This window comes from Thermomyces lanuginosus, assembly GCF_041956635.1.
Source record: "Thermomyces lanuginosus strain ATCC 200065 unplaced genomic scaffold VTN49scaffold_12, whole genome shotgun sequence".
Taxonomy (NCBI): domain Eukaryota; kingdom Fungi; phylum Ascomycota; class Eurotiomycetes; order Eurotiales; family Trichocomaceae; genus Thermomyces; species Thermomyces lanuginosus.
In genome coordinates, this window is record NW_027192346.1 from 107,257 (window position 1) to 122,997 (window position 15,741).

The following is a 15,741-nucleotide window of genomic DNA, read 5'->3' on the forward strand; positions in this document are numbered from 1 at the left end:
TGCGTAAGAAACGGCTTCGCGGTTGTACAATGGGGGAAAAAAAAATTTTAAGACGGGCACTCATTGCCGCCTTTCCGATGACGGAGTATTCCCGTCAGCTCCGTCATTATTTTGGTTCTCATCAGGTGGAGGATGTTCATCATGATCAGGTCCACCATGCCGCCTCGTTCGCACACGGAAGCGCTCGCGTAGCCGCGCAGAGAGCCGGCTGTGCCGCCGCTGGTGTTCCTCCGCAGACTCGTTCGGTTCATTCGACCGATCACGATGCTGACGCAGGCGACGGAGGACTGCGATGCGCTCCTCCACCGTCGTGTTGCGAGCGCGCAGGATGTCGAGGGGAGGGACGGCCGAGAAGCGAGAGTGGCGGCCCATCCCAAAGTTATGCACGGCGGCGAGATCCTCTCCCGATTGGGATTGTTGCTGTTGTTGTTGTTGTTGCTGCTGCTCGGTTGCGCTATTCGCCTGTCCGGTTGCTTGGTCCCCCGGAGACTGGGAATCGGACGATTGGCCGTCGCCTTCGGGGTTGAGGTTGATGCGACTATGGTTCTGGTTGGTACAGAGATCTGCATTTAGGGTTGGGGAAGGACCTACCATAGAGGACATGTTCCTGACACATTGACTAGCCACGGATCAATGCAGTCCGGGTGGAATTGGTGCTGGCAGGGAAGCACACGCACGTCCTGGCCGCGCACAAAATCATCCGTGCAAATAGGGCAGACGTTGTTGCCCACCTCAACGTTGTGATGTTCTCGGTCCGCCTGAGTGCTAGGTTCAGCCGCCGCAGCCGACTCGGCGGTCGCTGGGGTCGATGTGGTTGCGCCCGTCGTCGCTTCCGCATGAGGTTGGTCACCGGACTCATTTCCCCGAACTGGAGCGTTGACTTCGAGCACTGAAGACCGCCGCGTGTCCGTCATATCATCTGCTGTAGCCATTTCGATGTCCCTCTTTGCGGCCGCAATCTGCCGATCACGATCGTTATCATCCCCAAATTTGACAATAGGGATAGTTTCCAGCATCGCCCGCGCCAACCCCTTTGCTCGACTCTGCCGCGGCTGACCGGCGACATTCCTTGGACCGTAGCGCTCCGGATTTCGGTGTGCGCGGACGGCACCCGTGATGATGATGCCCAGGAACAGTGCCGTGATGAGGCCGGTGATGCTGTACAGGATGACCATGGCTACGGCCGTCGAAGTCGATCGGTCTCCCCCGATCGTCTCGCCGGCTGAGCCGACGGAGGCGGCCGCTGACATTGTTGATACTTGCGACGAGCCGTACCACGGCCACTGGCTTTAGTGGAAATAAGGAACTGACTGAATTGAGATCGCCGACCGGACAATGGCCGACTTTTTTAGGTACTGTAGAGATATGCCGCCTGGCGCGGCAACGACTTGCAGAATAGATTGGGCAGCTGCGGGATTGTACTGGTCGTACTAATAACCCTGGTTTTGAATCCTTGTCAGAATCACAGCTGATAAATAGGTTCACTCTATGACAGGCGACGCATTCGCTGTGGCGGAGCTCGGCGGATGCGTCGGAATTAATTGTGCCGTGTTCTTAGCAGGTAGTTTGCAGCTGTTTGGTTGTGCTGTGATTTTTTGTCAGCTTCGACTCCGTCCAGCGGGCAGTGCAGATCCCCAAACTTACTCAGAAAAAGATCGGTACTTGGGGTAGATCGCGAGGCCGCAGGGGCACCAGCGCCTGATGAGATCACGACTGAGGCTCTTCTCGGGAAAAGCCTTCGGCGGGCCCGCCGGGTGTTCGGATCAGAAAGCGTTAAAAAAAAAAAAAAGTACGTGGAGGACGGGCTGACGAGACTACGATGAATTGTTGTCTCAGCCACTGCAGAGAATGGTCAGGACCATGGGAAGATAAGAGGAATAGACGTGGCAGGACGATGACGACAGCAGTCCCGACAGGGAGATGATAGGACGGGCATTGCTTAAAATTCCAAATTGCTAGGCTAGCTTGCCGTTGTTCGGCCATGAAATCCGCTGTGATTTGAATTGCTATCAAGACGGCGGTGCGACTTGACTTGTGTCGCCATCCGGAGTTCCTATCAATCCGCGTTCCGTCCTCCCAAGACTGGGGACGGCTTAGGTTAACTAAAACTGAATTTTGGGGCCCCGCACTGGCATCATCATCGAGGGACAATTTTCCCATCATTTCACCAAGACAAAATGGAGAGAGTCATCCACTATCGAAGCCATAGCCCTTCTTCTCTCCTTCTCCTTGTCTAGACTGTCCTCTCTTGTCTCGGCGGCTCTCTTTCTGACGGGGCTTTTCCGCGGGCGTCGACTGCGCCTGCCTCCAGAGACGTATGGAACCTCAGGCGCCGAATGCTGATGTCAGCATTCCAGGCTGGAGAATGCTGGTATTTTGTGATTGGCCGATCGCACGGGGAATATGGGGCTTGGCCGATCAGTGACGGACTTGGCAACCCCTCTGTCGGGGCCTCGGCACTCGGGGTTTAGGGGTTCCTTTGTCCGGGCGATCCCCGGAGAGCCGAGGGCAAGTAGTTCATCCTTCTAGATTTTGAAGATGGAAAAATTGAGAAGGAATGAGAAGATTATGGCCATGGTGAACCGAAAAACAAAGCATACAGCAGCATTCAGCTTTCAGAAATGAATGGCAATGACGGTGCTGGCATGGAGACTTGCTGAAACGCGCGCTTGGCTGGGCAGCCTGAATGGTTCCTGAATTCATCGAGCAAGGGACCGACCTATAGATAATACAGCTTTCATTCGCCTGGAAATCGATGCGTCAACGAAACAAATCAATTGCACACGATAGACATGCGTGACTTTGTTTCAAACGATGCATTGTCTTATAATAATTATAAAGGAAAAAAAAAAAAATTCCCAAGGGAAGCCGGCAGGCAACAGAATTTTCAGCTGCGAATATTCTTGCTTCTTGACGGTGATCGGTCAACTGTTGCCTCAACCCATCACCTCGGTATCTCCACGATTGATCAAACCCTTAACGCCCAAGGCCACTATTTCTCTGGACCAGAACCTTTACCTCGAGACGTCAAATAGGTACTCAAACTACAGCTGGGCCAGCATGTCTCGACAACGAGGCCGTCACTACGAGATCTGAACTTCAAGGTTGCTGGAAACGTCCCGTAGCGAGCCCTTTAGCCGGAATAGGCCATGGCCATCATACCTGTTCATCACCGCATTTTCTGAGCAGTCATGCCGTTCGGGAGTCGGGAAACTGAAAGCCCTGCCATTGCACCAGAGTGAGACCTTTACAACCGACTTCCGTGCTCTCGCAAGTCCCTGTCCTCGCCCTGCCAGTTTGCCGTTCTCACAGGTTCAGAAGTTGCCCGGATTGCCAAGTTCCAACGATCTAGTCTGGATTTTCGTTGAACAGGAACGAGATCCAATTGCAACGGAGGATCTCAAGTCCAGCACTCAGCGGAACTCTGCCCGCTGGGGTGTAAAAGCCAATCGAAGACGCCGCTGCCAGAGCGAAACAACTCTCGGATCTTCCTGTGGGATGGCGCAAGCGCGGGGTGTCTGTCCTTCCTTTCTCAATCATACATATGTTCGTCTTCACCCACGCCAGGCTTCCGCTGACAGTCGGTCTGGTCCCCGGTTTCTCCACTTGGATGACTTGCAGTCGTGCAAATCCCGCACTTCGCGATGGAAAACAGCTCCATGCCGGGTCTCAGCGACGAGGTATTTGCAGCCCTGCACTTCTAGGATCTGCTACAAATGTCAGTTAATGGCTGCACCGAGTACTCGTGCACATTCCACACACGAGTCTCCAAGGCACTTGAAGGAACCCTCGTTGTTGCTACTGGTTCATGGCCAACCAATCACCGACACCGGAGCCCGGAAACCGCAATTTTGTGCCTGGGGCAGAAACTCGAAGTCACGTGATGCACGAATTCTTGGCGTTTCGGGCCAATCCACTTGCCCGGCAAGACCTGCCAGAGATTGCTACACTGAACAGAGTTCGAGTTTCGTACTTGTAGACTGGTCGACTGCGTTGTACGAGTCCAATTGGAGCTTTGAGTACTTGTTCAAACAGGTTTTGTTACCCATCATGTCATCGGAAAGACAAACAGCCAAAAGTACTGCACACACCCAGCGAAGGTATGCAGGACTATCTGAAAAAGCGAGGATGTTGAATGCTGAGCTCCTGTGCTCATTGACATTAGTGCGGTGGGTCGCTGTGTGTGGACATAAGACTTGGGATGTGGCATTAGCGGTGTGATTACCTGTGGCTTATGCACGTGAGGATACTAGCAATGCTTGTGGACGAAGCTAACGCATACCAGCATACGAGGAGGTCAGGTTCGTACCGATTCCGTTCGCCATGCGACTTCATTCTTTCTTGGATTCGGCTAGCGAAATCTTGTGGTTTTGTCAGTATACGGACTTGTGTGGTGTGTCTGCACCACTGTGACGATAATCAGCCATTTCACTTGGTTCTGAGGTGGCACAAGCTGGGGGTCAGCAGAAGCAACAAAACTGCTTTTGTTGTCCGCGGCTGGGATATCCGATAGGTCAGTTGACGCAAATCGATACATACACTATGAGTATGATACAATACCGGACGGAAATTTACCCCATTGATCGGTTTTTGATGGGGGAAATGCGCAGCGGCTTACCCCAGATGGGGTAATGCCGTACGAGTAATTACCATACAGGACAAGCCACTCCGTACTGTCAGATTGATCATTTCCGACACGCAAGAAAGAATACCTGTCACCTAGCAGGTTTGATGGTCTGCATCAGCGTCAGTCTAAACTCGAGGGCACACTCGATAAGCAGGGAATTCATTTAACCTAAATGACTCCGTAATCGTAGTTCTGTTCGTCTCTCTTTGTGCAGAAGCAAAGAAGCTTTGTCGTGACTTGTCAAGCCACATCCGCAACCCACACGCCCACCGAAGCCGAAATGTACCGTCCAGCGATGGCGCCTCCTGCGGCATGCAGATGCAAAACTGCGGCCTTGCTTTGTTGCTTCGCTAAAAAATGAAGACTAGCGACTGCAGACTCCCTGGTCTAGACCAAGGATGGCATCAGCAGTAAACTGCACCCTTGCAACGATCATCGTGGCTGCTCCCGGCTCCGGCGCCTCGTGGGTTGATCCAGGGCCCAAGCGATACCAAAAAAAGTAGCCACAAGGACCAGGCGGTGCTGGCAATAAGCGGGAAGTGCGTGGCCGGAAGGAGCCCCAGAATCCGTGGAGACCAAAGCGGAATGGTGCGGTCGCCGGACTCACCAAAGAGGAATCCCCAAGGCTAGGCGTTGATGACTGAGCGGTGGTGTGCGCAACGCTGATTGGTGGACGCCCCTTGCCGTGGTTGGTCGAGGCCCAGAAAGACCCAGGAAGTTTCAGAGCAAGAGGAAAAAGCGGCGCCAAAGGGGGGTGTGAGGGGTCCAGATCGTAATTGAGGATTGGTTAGGTTAGGTTAATCCCGGCCCAGCAAAAGCACCCAAAGTGCTCCCTTTGAAGAAGAGGAGAAAGGCCCAAAAAGCAACGACGCCTAAATAAAATCAAATCGTTCATAAGACTAAATAACTGAAATCCTGTGCTGCTCTTCTTTTTGGGCGTTCCCCCCCTGCGACCGCGGTTTCTGTCGCCCTCCGTCCTGCGTTTTTCTTCGCCTCTCGTCTCGTCTCGTCCCGTCGCCTCTCGCCCAGCGTCGCCGCGCAAGTCTTCAGGGGAGAGGGAAAAAAACCAGAAAAAGGGGGAAATTTTAGCGAGGAGCAAAGACGAACCACCAGCGTCAGAATTGGAGCCCTGATCGTCCCGTCCCCGCGATCGCAAAACGAACCGATGCGGTTATCGATTCCCGGCAGACCCTCCTGACCGGGGAAAAATATGCCTACTGCCGGACTGACGACGCTGCTCACTTGTCGTTTGCGATCATGACCCAGAATCAAAATCCCGCCGAAGAGTCATTGTGAGGACCCATACTGTCAGCAGGGAGCCGCGTCCATGCCCGAGGTCGTCGGTTCTGACGGAATTGGCAGGGAGAGTGCTCACAGCATGCTCGAAATCGAGTTTAACGAGCTTCGCAAGGCGTGGCAATCCTTCCAAGACGCCTTGCCCGTCAAGGACCGCCTGGTGATCGACAAGCCGCAACAAGGCGTCGCCGATGTGGTACAGGAACTGAGCCATTCTATGCGCGTGTGGTCATCGTCGCCAGCCCGGTTCCGATTCCGCGCCTCGTTGAATCTCGCCGACAAATGTATCGCCACCATCAAGTCGCACGATGTTTTGATGCGCGAGTTACCCTCCCCCAAGGACCACGGTTCGCTGTTCTATAGCGTCTTGCGATCCATCATCTTCGTAGGTGTCTAACCATTCTGGTCCTCGGGGGCTTTACCATTGACGTCTCCTGCGCAGGCATCCAGAGACTACTATCGAGTCGCAGAAGGCTTCTTGACATGTTTGGAACAGATCAACAACGCAGTCCTAAAGGTGACAAAGAGCCCGCCCAAGTCAGAAACGGAGCGTGGTCGCAACGTCGCCGCCTTGTATTCGCACATCTATCTCTTCTTGGGCCGCTTCATGGACTTCTATCTGGGGCGGACCGTCTGTCGGTTGCTGTACAGCCATAACGAAAACTTCTACCAGAATTTCCGAATCACTGCGCAAACCATTGCCGATGCTGCTGATGGCATCAGCAAAGGACAGTCACCCGATTTCGTCTATCGGAACACGATCTTGAAGCGAGTCCGCTGTCGCGAATTGCCTCGCTTAACAGGACTGGAAGGGTCGTTGCGTGACGCAACCTCGCAGACGGTCCACGTGCAACAGTTGATTTGGGATATCCAGATGAGCAAGGAAGCCACCCAGCAACTCGCCGCCTCGGGCACTGACCGGCTCTATGGACTAGCCCGTACCTTTACGGATCCCGAGGAGAGTGACTCGTCCGATCAGATGGACAATGGGGATTCGCCCAAGGAGAGTTCTGTGTCGTTGCTTTCCGATCATCGATCGCCACCGCCCACCCCGTCGACGTCCCGACGCTGCCTTACGAGATTGTCGTTGCTGAATGCGTCCCGAGACCTCCAGTCGTTTGTCGACAAGGATGACCAGATCGAACCAGTCGATCTGGATACTCCCCCGCAGATTCCGCCAGCGATTTCCAGGGCCCTTTATGAGTGGACTCGAGACCCCCAGTCCGGCCAGCTGACCGTCACTGTTGACGAGTCAGAATTTCCAGAGTGCAGTCGCGCGTCAATCGCCGCCTACTATGTCTGGAAAGCACGCCAGGAGGGGATCCCAGTCATCTCGCATTTCTGTTCGCCGGCCCGCCATCCGAAGAAAATTCCAGGCCTTATCGCGCTCGTGTACAGTCTCATCCGCCAGCTACTGGAGCTTGCACCGCCGAAGCTGAATTTCGACGGGGCATGGGACCTAAGCGGAGATCGTTTCCAGCAGCTTGACGGGAAGATTGACACGTGGAACGAAGCGTTGAAGATCCTCGACATGATGATGTATTTCCGGCCGCCCCTACTACTGTGTGTGCTGGACGGGTTGGAAGTGCTCGAGTCGGAGAACACGGCGCAGTACATCAAGCCTCTGATCCTGCTCCTGTGTGGTCGTCACTCACCGCACCAGTCGATGGCCAAGATTCATGGAGTGACCAAGGTGCTCTTCACGAACTCCAGGCACAGCCAGATTCTCCAGGAGGCTTTGGAAGAGGCAAGTACCGTCGTGGATGCCCCGTTGGTGGATCCTGATCCTCCTCTCTACATAGAGACGGGCAAGGACGGCGATGTTATCATGGTTGACTCATGATCTTATTTATCGTTGGTGCGTGTTTAGTTGACATTCGACACGGGTCATTGATCATATGTCATCGTCATTATTATCATCAGTCGAATCATCATCGGGACAGGTTTGTTTTTTTTTTTTTTTCCCTCTGGCTGTGATGGCGTTTGGATGGCACTCTGGTTTTCACGGCAACTCCTGGCTTTTCTTTCCTCGAGAGAGAATCTTGATCATACATGGATTAGAAAATGTGCCCTTGGCGGGTTTCTTTAATTGATCCTTCTGGTCTTATGTATACCCCTTGTTTGAGATTGGAATACCCATCGTCTCTCATTCAATCCTTGAGCGGTGGGAACTGCGAGTAACTGTACTGTACACGCACATTAGCCCGAATCAAGAGATATCCGGATCACTACGCGATCCTGTAAACTACATCTAATCCTCAGGCCGCCATCCCTTGGCTATCGGGCTTCTCCCATTAAAGGGATCAAGATGCAGAAACTACGCGAAGTACTCCTATTACCAACCACCATACTCTTTCCAAGCCTTGACCCGACCTTCAAGCCATCCGGTCCCTTTCCTAGCATTGTAGATCATGATGGGAACCAATATTACTCCGTACGTCCGGGTGAAAACCTCCCGTTGATCTCATAAACATAACGTTTGCCAGCTCCGCTGTCTAGCAGCGGTCTTGACACCTGCCGGTATCAGATGCTGTTCTACGGAGTACGCATCCGAACTGGGGAAAAGAGATGTCGCGCAGAAGCCACCATCATCAGACGGTGCGTTCGGCTCCTCCTGATGTCCGATTCGTAAGGACGGAGCCAGCCCGAAGTGTCTCCACTCCTAACTTTTTTCCAACCACTTTTTTTTGCCGTGTAGAGAACACGGTGTGCACCCGATCAAAGATATCTGATGCCGAATTTGTGCTCAATCCTCGTTGAAAGAGAGCGTCTCGCTGAGGAATCACACTAATAACCTTTTTTCCGGACCGTGGCAATGAAAGGGCCGTTGAGTGCGGCAAGTCAGGGCTCGGCAGTCGGCCCTTGGACAAGATGGACTGTTCGTGCAAGAAGTGGAGAGACTTGGCTGTGAAAGAAGTCATGATACGGATGGAGTTGATTTCACTGAACAAGCAAAGCATGCTACGTACTCGTACGCTGGGTATCACAAATAGACAAGAACTCTGATGGAGCCACAAACAATTATCCTCCTGCGCCGAGTTCGCCGAGTTCATCAGAGGCCAAGGCTTGCCTCGCCAAAAACTTCGATCATAGGCCCGTACAGAACATCTGGATCCGTCGACATCATCCTAACCTCGCAGTGGTCCAATGGGAACAGATGTGACTCAACCTTTGGCAGAAAGGCCTCAGGCCTTCCACCACCTTTTGGATGACTGGGCGCAGGCTGTCTTTTTGAATTGCTTTTGAATTGCCGACAAGCTCCCAGCCACGGCGGGTGCGTTGCCAAATCAGCACCCAAAAGAACGGCTTGAGGTCATCCCTACAGGTAAGCCCATGCCCGACCGGAAGTTCAACAGCCATAAGCTCGACCATGCCAGGGAGTCTGTCAAAGACACGTTATTCGGCTTTCAAGCTTCATGCGAAATCGATTCCAATTTGCATCCTTGGAAGACCGGTCTTTGGAGATCTGTTACGGTAATGTTCTTTTCTGCAATGTCTCGGTAAAGGATGCTTCCCGTGCAGAAGGAACTGGCGTGCCTTGATCCATCGCGAAATACTCGCACAGGCTCGGGGGGGTGATGATACAAGTAAATCGGCTGACCAGCACGGATGATGGCAGGGCAGAGAAAGGATGCGGTTAACGTGTGGATTACAGCTGGGAAACTATGACGGGCTCCTCTCTGTCCCACCGTAGGTGTCTGCATAGAATATGGATTTGTCAGGAAACGGGGATGTCATCCCCGAGCGTAAGTCGCAAACATTGATAATCGTTCGACATTCCACCCTCGATTCCTCTATGTTGCACAATTTTGAGAAGATCTACCTCGGATCGTCGGTGTCCTATGCCCACGAGCACTTGTCTACATGGTCCCAGATATTCGAGTCTCCAGCCCTAGACAGTAAGATGTTGTGCGGCCGATGATCGCTCTCTGCGAGATCAAAGGCTTTGATTCCAATTCCGATTTCTTCTGCCTTCTCTTATGCTACACTTGGATGAAGCGACGGTTGTCGTTCTGCTCTAGGACCATCTCCAATCCGAGCTGTTCTTCATCCATCATGACGTACCCGGCAATCACTCGTTGAGCGATTCCGGATATTCGCGATTATAGAATTCATAGGAAGTGTTGCAGCCTGGGCGGTCGGATACTTATGTCGCCATCTAAAACCCGCAAATTGCAAACGCGTGGAGATACCATCGTGTTGGTTGAGAAGAAACATTTCCCACACAACCCGTACGAGCTGCACTAGCTGTGGCTTGTTCCAGCTAAAGTGTGTCAGCTGACTGATTGCATCACGTCTCCGCAGTCGCAGTGGTTGTCTGAACAGTCCCCATTCTTTCGTATGAGAATACACCCACTGGCTATGGCACGGAATCGCCGCGGCCGGAAAGTGGAAGATCAACTGTGTAAATATTGACACTTCTCGTTCTGGAGAAAGTTGTACTGCAGCTGAGAGAGTAATCAAAGCACTGCATGCTGCGAAGATGACTCGCTAAGACCAATCAACCTGCCGTTAACATGAAGCTGCTTCATCGATTATTAGAATCCTCAAGCACAATGTGTCCAGTCCGGTTCTTGTTTCTGGGATATTTTCTGTTGAAGCGTTTCACACTCGCCTTCCATTAGCGTCTGTCAGCAAGGTAAGACTGTTCACTGGTGCTGTCATCGTTGGAGAGTTCAGTGATGAGATCAAAGATAGCACTCCAAGTACCAATGTCGGCAGCCTTTTGATCGCAAACTTCACTTGTAGTTTGTGATCAGCATAGCTATAAACCGCCATATAGAACACGGCTGTAGATCTTACAGAGGTCAAACAGTTCATCGCTATATGGACCTTCCAGAGAAGCTTCGGTACGACATCTGTCATGGCAAGAATGTGTAAAAGCTTCGCAATCAATAATACAAAGCTTCGTTATTTCGGACCTTTTGTCGACGTCCTGAACAGAACTGGCGGACGCTTATGAACTTGCTACATCCTGGAGTTCTTGCTTGACGGTGTTCAGAGAATTGTTAAGGGGTGGTCTTCGATAACTATGGCAGAGAAACCCATCAAAAAGAATGATAATACTGGTTTTTCATTGTTGCGCTCAAAATAAAAATTCGATCGATGAGAGCTCCGCTGCCCTAATCCCCTCTGAGGACTTCTTGTAGGGATCGTGGTAGCACTGAATGCCAACTCCCAAGAGGGCCAGGGACCTAGGCCATGAGCAGGTGGATGGCACTGAATATTGCAGTAAGGCAACACTGCGTTGGCTTCTTCTTGAACTTGCTATAGTTATTGGTTAGGTTGTCAATGATGACACAATGACCGTGGTGTTTGGAGACAACACTTGGATAGATACAGTACCGCTCCGCGACTGAACAGAAGCTGGACAGTATTGATCATTCACTAAAAGTAAGCAGAGGTTAATGATTCACCAACACTTGACTCTCATCTTCATGATTTTCCAGAGTTGTTAGTACTTATACGTAAGTCCATCGTCCAAGACCGTGACATCATGAGTAATGCTCTCCGATTGATAGCAACCTGTTTGGACTGGCCATTGCCATATAGTTATCCTGACGCTGTGTTAGTGACCAGTCACCTCAAAGAGATGCTTGCAGGAATGGGTAGATGTTGTTCCAGCTTCTGCACAGTGAATATGTATCATATTCGGTAAGCAGTTGATGTTTGGATTTTATGATGCTCTTTATGCATTAACTACAACAGTATGTCTTTGTCTCACGCGACTTTTTCAAATAAATCTCTACCAGTCAGCTTGCCAACCACTCTGACTCGGTTCTTAAGCGGCTGCACTTAAAAAGAGACATGTATGAAAGCTCTGAACAGAAACTGCTAGAATCTAAGTACTGATGACTGATTTCTACCTCAGTGCGTTTCTTTAAATTTTGCCAACGACGTTCTGTTCATGCGTATGGACTTGGAGCTATGACCTCCATTATTTCTGGGAGTTGTGAGTCTAGCAGGATTATTTACTCTATGCGAACTGGTGGAATGTTCATTAAACTAAGTTGATATTGAGTGAGTGAATGGATTTAAATATTCACTCAATAATCAAAATGGAAACAATGATAGCTGAATAATTTTTGGCATCTGCGCAGTGTAATGCTAGATGGTGAGACACAATATATAGTTACAAGTGGGATTTCCAACATCAGACACAACACAGGTCATCAAACAAGTTGACCGGCCAAACTGCCGAGTCCTACTACAGATCTCTGCAGGAAAATTTCACCCACATTATTATCATTGCTCAACTATGAAGATTCACACAAATTTGAGACAATGGTTTTGATTCCTATCACGTGACGTAAGATACCCTAACCATGTAGAAGAACAGAACCACAGCATTCCTCTGTCGAGTAAATCTTCGCTTTCGTTTTCAAATGAGGTAACTGTCTGGATGATTCTAAGGCCTGAAATAAGCTGTAATCAGAGTTAGATATGACCGAAGATTAGGATCTCTCACGCAAACTTCATCTGATATTTTGTTCTACAGTGTCGGTGGTCTTTATACGGTATTTATGGCCCTTAACACTGAAGCGTTCAGTTCTGGAGTGTAGAAAACACCAGAAGACAGGTTCCTTTAAGAGTAGAATCCGAATTACTACGGAATTGTAAGAGAACTTAGTTCCGTAGACATCTGTTCGCTGGAAGTACTCCGTACCGAGTAAGTAACTGACCATTCAGTTGAATAGTTCACGGATCCTGCTTATGAGAGAGCAACGTGAGATAATCACCGCGAAAATCCTAGCTTAAATATACTGTCTACATGGGAAGAGATTCAACGTCCAGCCAGCACTCTTCGATGGGCATACAATCGTATGGTTCATTACTGATGTTTGTTCAAGCCTGAGCTAGTCAACAGTCTATCATCTATTAGGAAAGAAAGTACGTATCAATGACGAAATCAGGTCAACCAGTTGCCCTGACTGTCCTCCCAGCCAAAGTCCTCTGGAGTCCAACCCATGAGTGTTTTCTTGCCCCGGAACTCACGCTGCATGAATTTGATGTGGTCTGCGATACGGAATTTCCCAATTGTATGTTGCGCATTGTTGATTGCGTTCATTTCCTCGTCAGTCAGTGTGACGAGACGAATGTTTGTATCAATCCGCTCTCGCGAGCTGCTCTTCGGGATAACAATGATACCGCGTTGCACGGCCCAGGACAGCGACACCACACCCACGGAGCAGTGGTGCTTCGCTGCGATATCGGTGAAAAGTTTGTTTGTGAGGACTTCCCTCGCGATAGGCGAATGTAGACCACCTCCGCCCATGGTACTACAGGATTTTCCAGTCAGCTTCGAGTCTCCAACCGAAATGAGTGGATAACTGACCTCCAGCTCATTACTCTAATTCCTTTGCTCTCGCAGTAAGGGACAAGGTTCAGGCATGGGTTGAGTGCATGCAGCTCAACCTGATTTACCACTGGCACAATCTTTGCCTCACGCAGCAGGGCCTCAAGTGTTTTTTGAGAGAAATTGCTCACGCCAATTGCACGGCATTTCTCCCCGACTAGTTTCTCCATGGCCTTCCATGTCTCTATAAAAGTAGGCGACTCATCCGGGGCAATTACCTTCTTCCCATCCGGCGAAGTCGCCCATGGCCAGTGCATGAGGAAGATATCAATGTAGTCAATGTCGAGTTCGCGGAGTGACTTTTCCAGCGCCGCGGCGGGGTCATGGTGCCACTCGCCCCAGAATTTGGTCACCACAGTAATCTCAGACCGCGGAACACCTGATGCCCGGATGGCAGATCCGACTATGGACTCCACTTCATAGAGCTGTGCAGTATCGATAAGGCGATATCCGGCACGCAGGGCATACACAATGGAGTTGTGTAGTTCCTCTGCGTTGTCGGTGCCAGCCTTGCCTGCGCAAAAGCAGTCAGAAAGACAGACCTGGTATGGATATGATAGGGCTCAATCCTACCTTGCCATGTGCCCAGACCTACGGCGGGAATCGTTCCCCCTGTTCAGAATTTAGCAAACCTATTTGTATCTACCTCGCCAACACATGGGAGCGGAGTGCACATACCATTATTGAGGGGGAACCTCTTTGTGCAAACTGGATGTCCAATCGAACCCATGATGAAACGTGGATCTTGAGGAAATCAACGTTGTTTTCTTCGGGAAGCCGGATGCGCTGGCTTTTTATCTGGCTTTTATCTATCCACCATCATGCTTTGACAAAGGTACTTTCCAGAACCTTTTCCCCTTTTGGACACGGATGCCGGTGGAAGCACGGGATGATCCGATAATTTTCCCAAATTACAAAGGCTCACCGCCTTGCGATACAATGTCTTCTCCACTCGTGATTAGAGTACACCGTGCCATTGGATCCCGGCCCGGTGGCCGACAAGGGCCCCCACGACACGACGGGTGGATGCCTACTGGAGAAACTGTGTATACGAGGAATGGGATCTCAGGAATTGGCAAGATGTCTGCAGACGTTTTCCCCAGGGCTTTGAAAGAACTATTATTGATTGTTTCTTTATTTGATCAGCTGGCATGAGTCACTTCGGGGAGTTGATTGATAATATACATCCTTCACTTCAATGAAGACTGCCGACCCGCCCGAAGCAATTTGCCGGTGAATGCGCAATTGAGTTTCTTCAACGGCTGACTTGCATAATGTGGAAACGATTTGGTTCAACTTCGAAGTCCCTAATACCCGGTTTGGTAGCCGATATCGGGAGCACGCAATCTAGAGGAAACAGTTGATGGGAGGCGTTTTTGCTGCGGGTTGGCTTCTAGAAAATCACATTCGATTTCTTCGGACTCTACGGGGCCTTCTATGGAATGTCATGAAACGGTCAAGGCTTTGCATACTTCTAATACCTTTCCATCGCTCTGGCCGCCTAAATTATTTCCCCCATTGTTGGCATTTCACTGCATAGTCTACTGATCCATGTGATAAAGGGAAGCGTATTGCCATGCAAACTTACGCCCAGCCAAGATATCGCCATGCATCGGGCCTTTATCTTCATCCCAGTCAAAGTAGCAATCGCCCTGATACCCATCATTGGTTTCTGCATTGACCAGATTCAGCGTCCGGTTGATGACTCGCAAGATGCCATCTTTCATTTGGATGTGATATTGGGTGGGATTATTAGAACGACGATGTACTTCTGTCGGCACTTCCCTAGATTGATAAAGCCGAACTCTGCAGTCTGCTGTGCAAAGTACTATATAGTACGCTCGACCAGTTCTACTCCTCGTGCGCCTCGTTACTAGGTTACTATGCATGCTGCAAAGCAACTAATCTGGCATATCCAAACCTCCAAGAGTGGTCTTATGCGGGCCGAGGAAGGACAGGGATTGACATTTACTTTGAGGACATCGTGGAATCACTGTCACGTCAAGCTGGATTGAACTGTTCGTTCAAAACTGAGAGACACGAAGACACATGGAGAGCCATTTACCCGAATGCGACGGTGAGAGACGATCGTCAAGGCAAACCATCGACTGAGGCACCATTCCTCACAAGAGTCCAGCAATGTTGAACGAAACTGCGGGGCAAGCATGACAAGGCATGTGCTTTTTGCTGGCGCTGTTCGGCCTAGGTTAGGGTTAGGGTTACCACCCAAATTCGCCGAATGGAGGATCGCCACCAAATTTGCTTACAACTTTCGGTCTATTCGTGCAATTTGCGGTCAATTCTGGAAATGACAGTTAGAATTTTCGACCATCGGCCAATCACATGATTCGGGAATTCAAGACTGCCACGGCATTGAGCCGTGGACTGTGGGATCTGATGATGCTTCCCCTGACCGAAAGGATTCCGATATACCGCGAAGGAATGAAATATAAAGCTGTCA

General features: G+C 50.6%; 5 protein-coding genes across 5 annotated transcripts; 2 read left to right on the forward strand and 3 right to left on the reverse strand.

Annotated features, from left to right (window-relative positions):
- Positions 1-60: 60 nt before the first annotated feature.
- VTN49DRAFT_128 (uncharacterized protein) lies at positions 61-1,250 on the reverse strand (the record flags this gene model as incomplete). The annotated part of the gene is made up of 2 exons (XM_069408877.1): positions 61-538; positions 592-1,250. 2 exons carry the CDS (start codon positions 1,248-1,250, stop codon positions 61-63), a joined length of 1,137 nt encoding a protein of 378 aa, XP_069271589.1.
- A 98-nt stretch (positions 1,251-1,348) lies between these two features.
- VTN49DRAFT_129 (uncharacterized protein) lies at positions 1,349-1,983 on the reverse strand (the record flags this gene model as incomplete). The annotated part of the gene is made up of 4 exons (XM_069408888.1): positions 1,349-1,430; positions 1,486-1,585; positions 1,645-1,698; positions 1,794-1,983. 4 exons carry the CDS (start codon positions 1,981-1,983, stop codon positions 1,349-1,351), a joined length of 426 nt encoding a protein of 141 aa, XP_069271590.1.
- Positions 1,984-2,403: 420 nt separating this feature from the next.
- On the forward strand, positions 2,404-4,193 carry VTN49DRAFT_130 (uncharacterized protein; the record flags this gene model as incomplete). Its single annotated transcript, XM_069408900.1, has 3 exons — positions 2,404-2,465; positions 3,126-4,100; positions 4,166-4,193. The coding sequence occupies 3 exons, from the start codon at positions 2,404-2,406 to the stop codon at positions 4,191-4,193; spliced, it is 1,065 nt and encodes a 354-aa protein (XP_069271591.1).
- Positions 4,194-5,884: 1,691 nt separating this feature from the next.
- VTN49DRAFT_131 (uncharacterized protein) lies at positions 5,885-7,766 on the forward strand (the record flags this gene model as incomplete). Its single annotated transcript, XM_069408911.1, has 3 exons — positions 5,885-5,919; positions 5,990-6,308; positions 6,366-7,766. The coding sequence occupies 3 exons, from the start codon at positions 5,885-5,887 to the stop codon at positions 7,764-7,766; spliced, it is 1,755 nt and encodes a 584-aa protein (XP_069271592.1).
- A 5,067-nt stretch (positions 7,767-12,833) lies between these two features.
- Positions 12,834-14,010, reverse strand: VTN49DRAFT_132 (uncharacterized protein; the record flags this gene model as incomplete). Its single annotated transcript, XM_069408922.1, has 4 exons — positions 12,834-13,203; positions 13,260-13,794; positions 13,854-13,892; positions 13,959-14,010. The coding sequence occupies 4 exons, from the start codon at positions 14,008-14,010 to the stop codon at positions 12,834-12,836; spliced, it is 996 nt and encodes a 331-aa protein (XP_069271593.1).
- Positions 14,011-15,741: the final 1,731 nt, after the last annotated feature.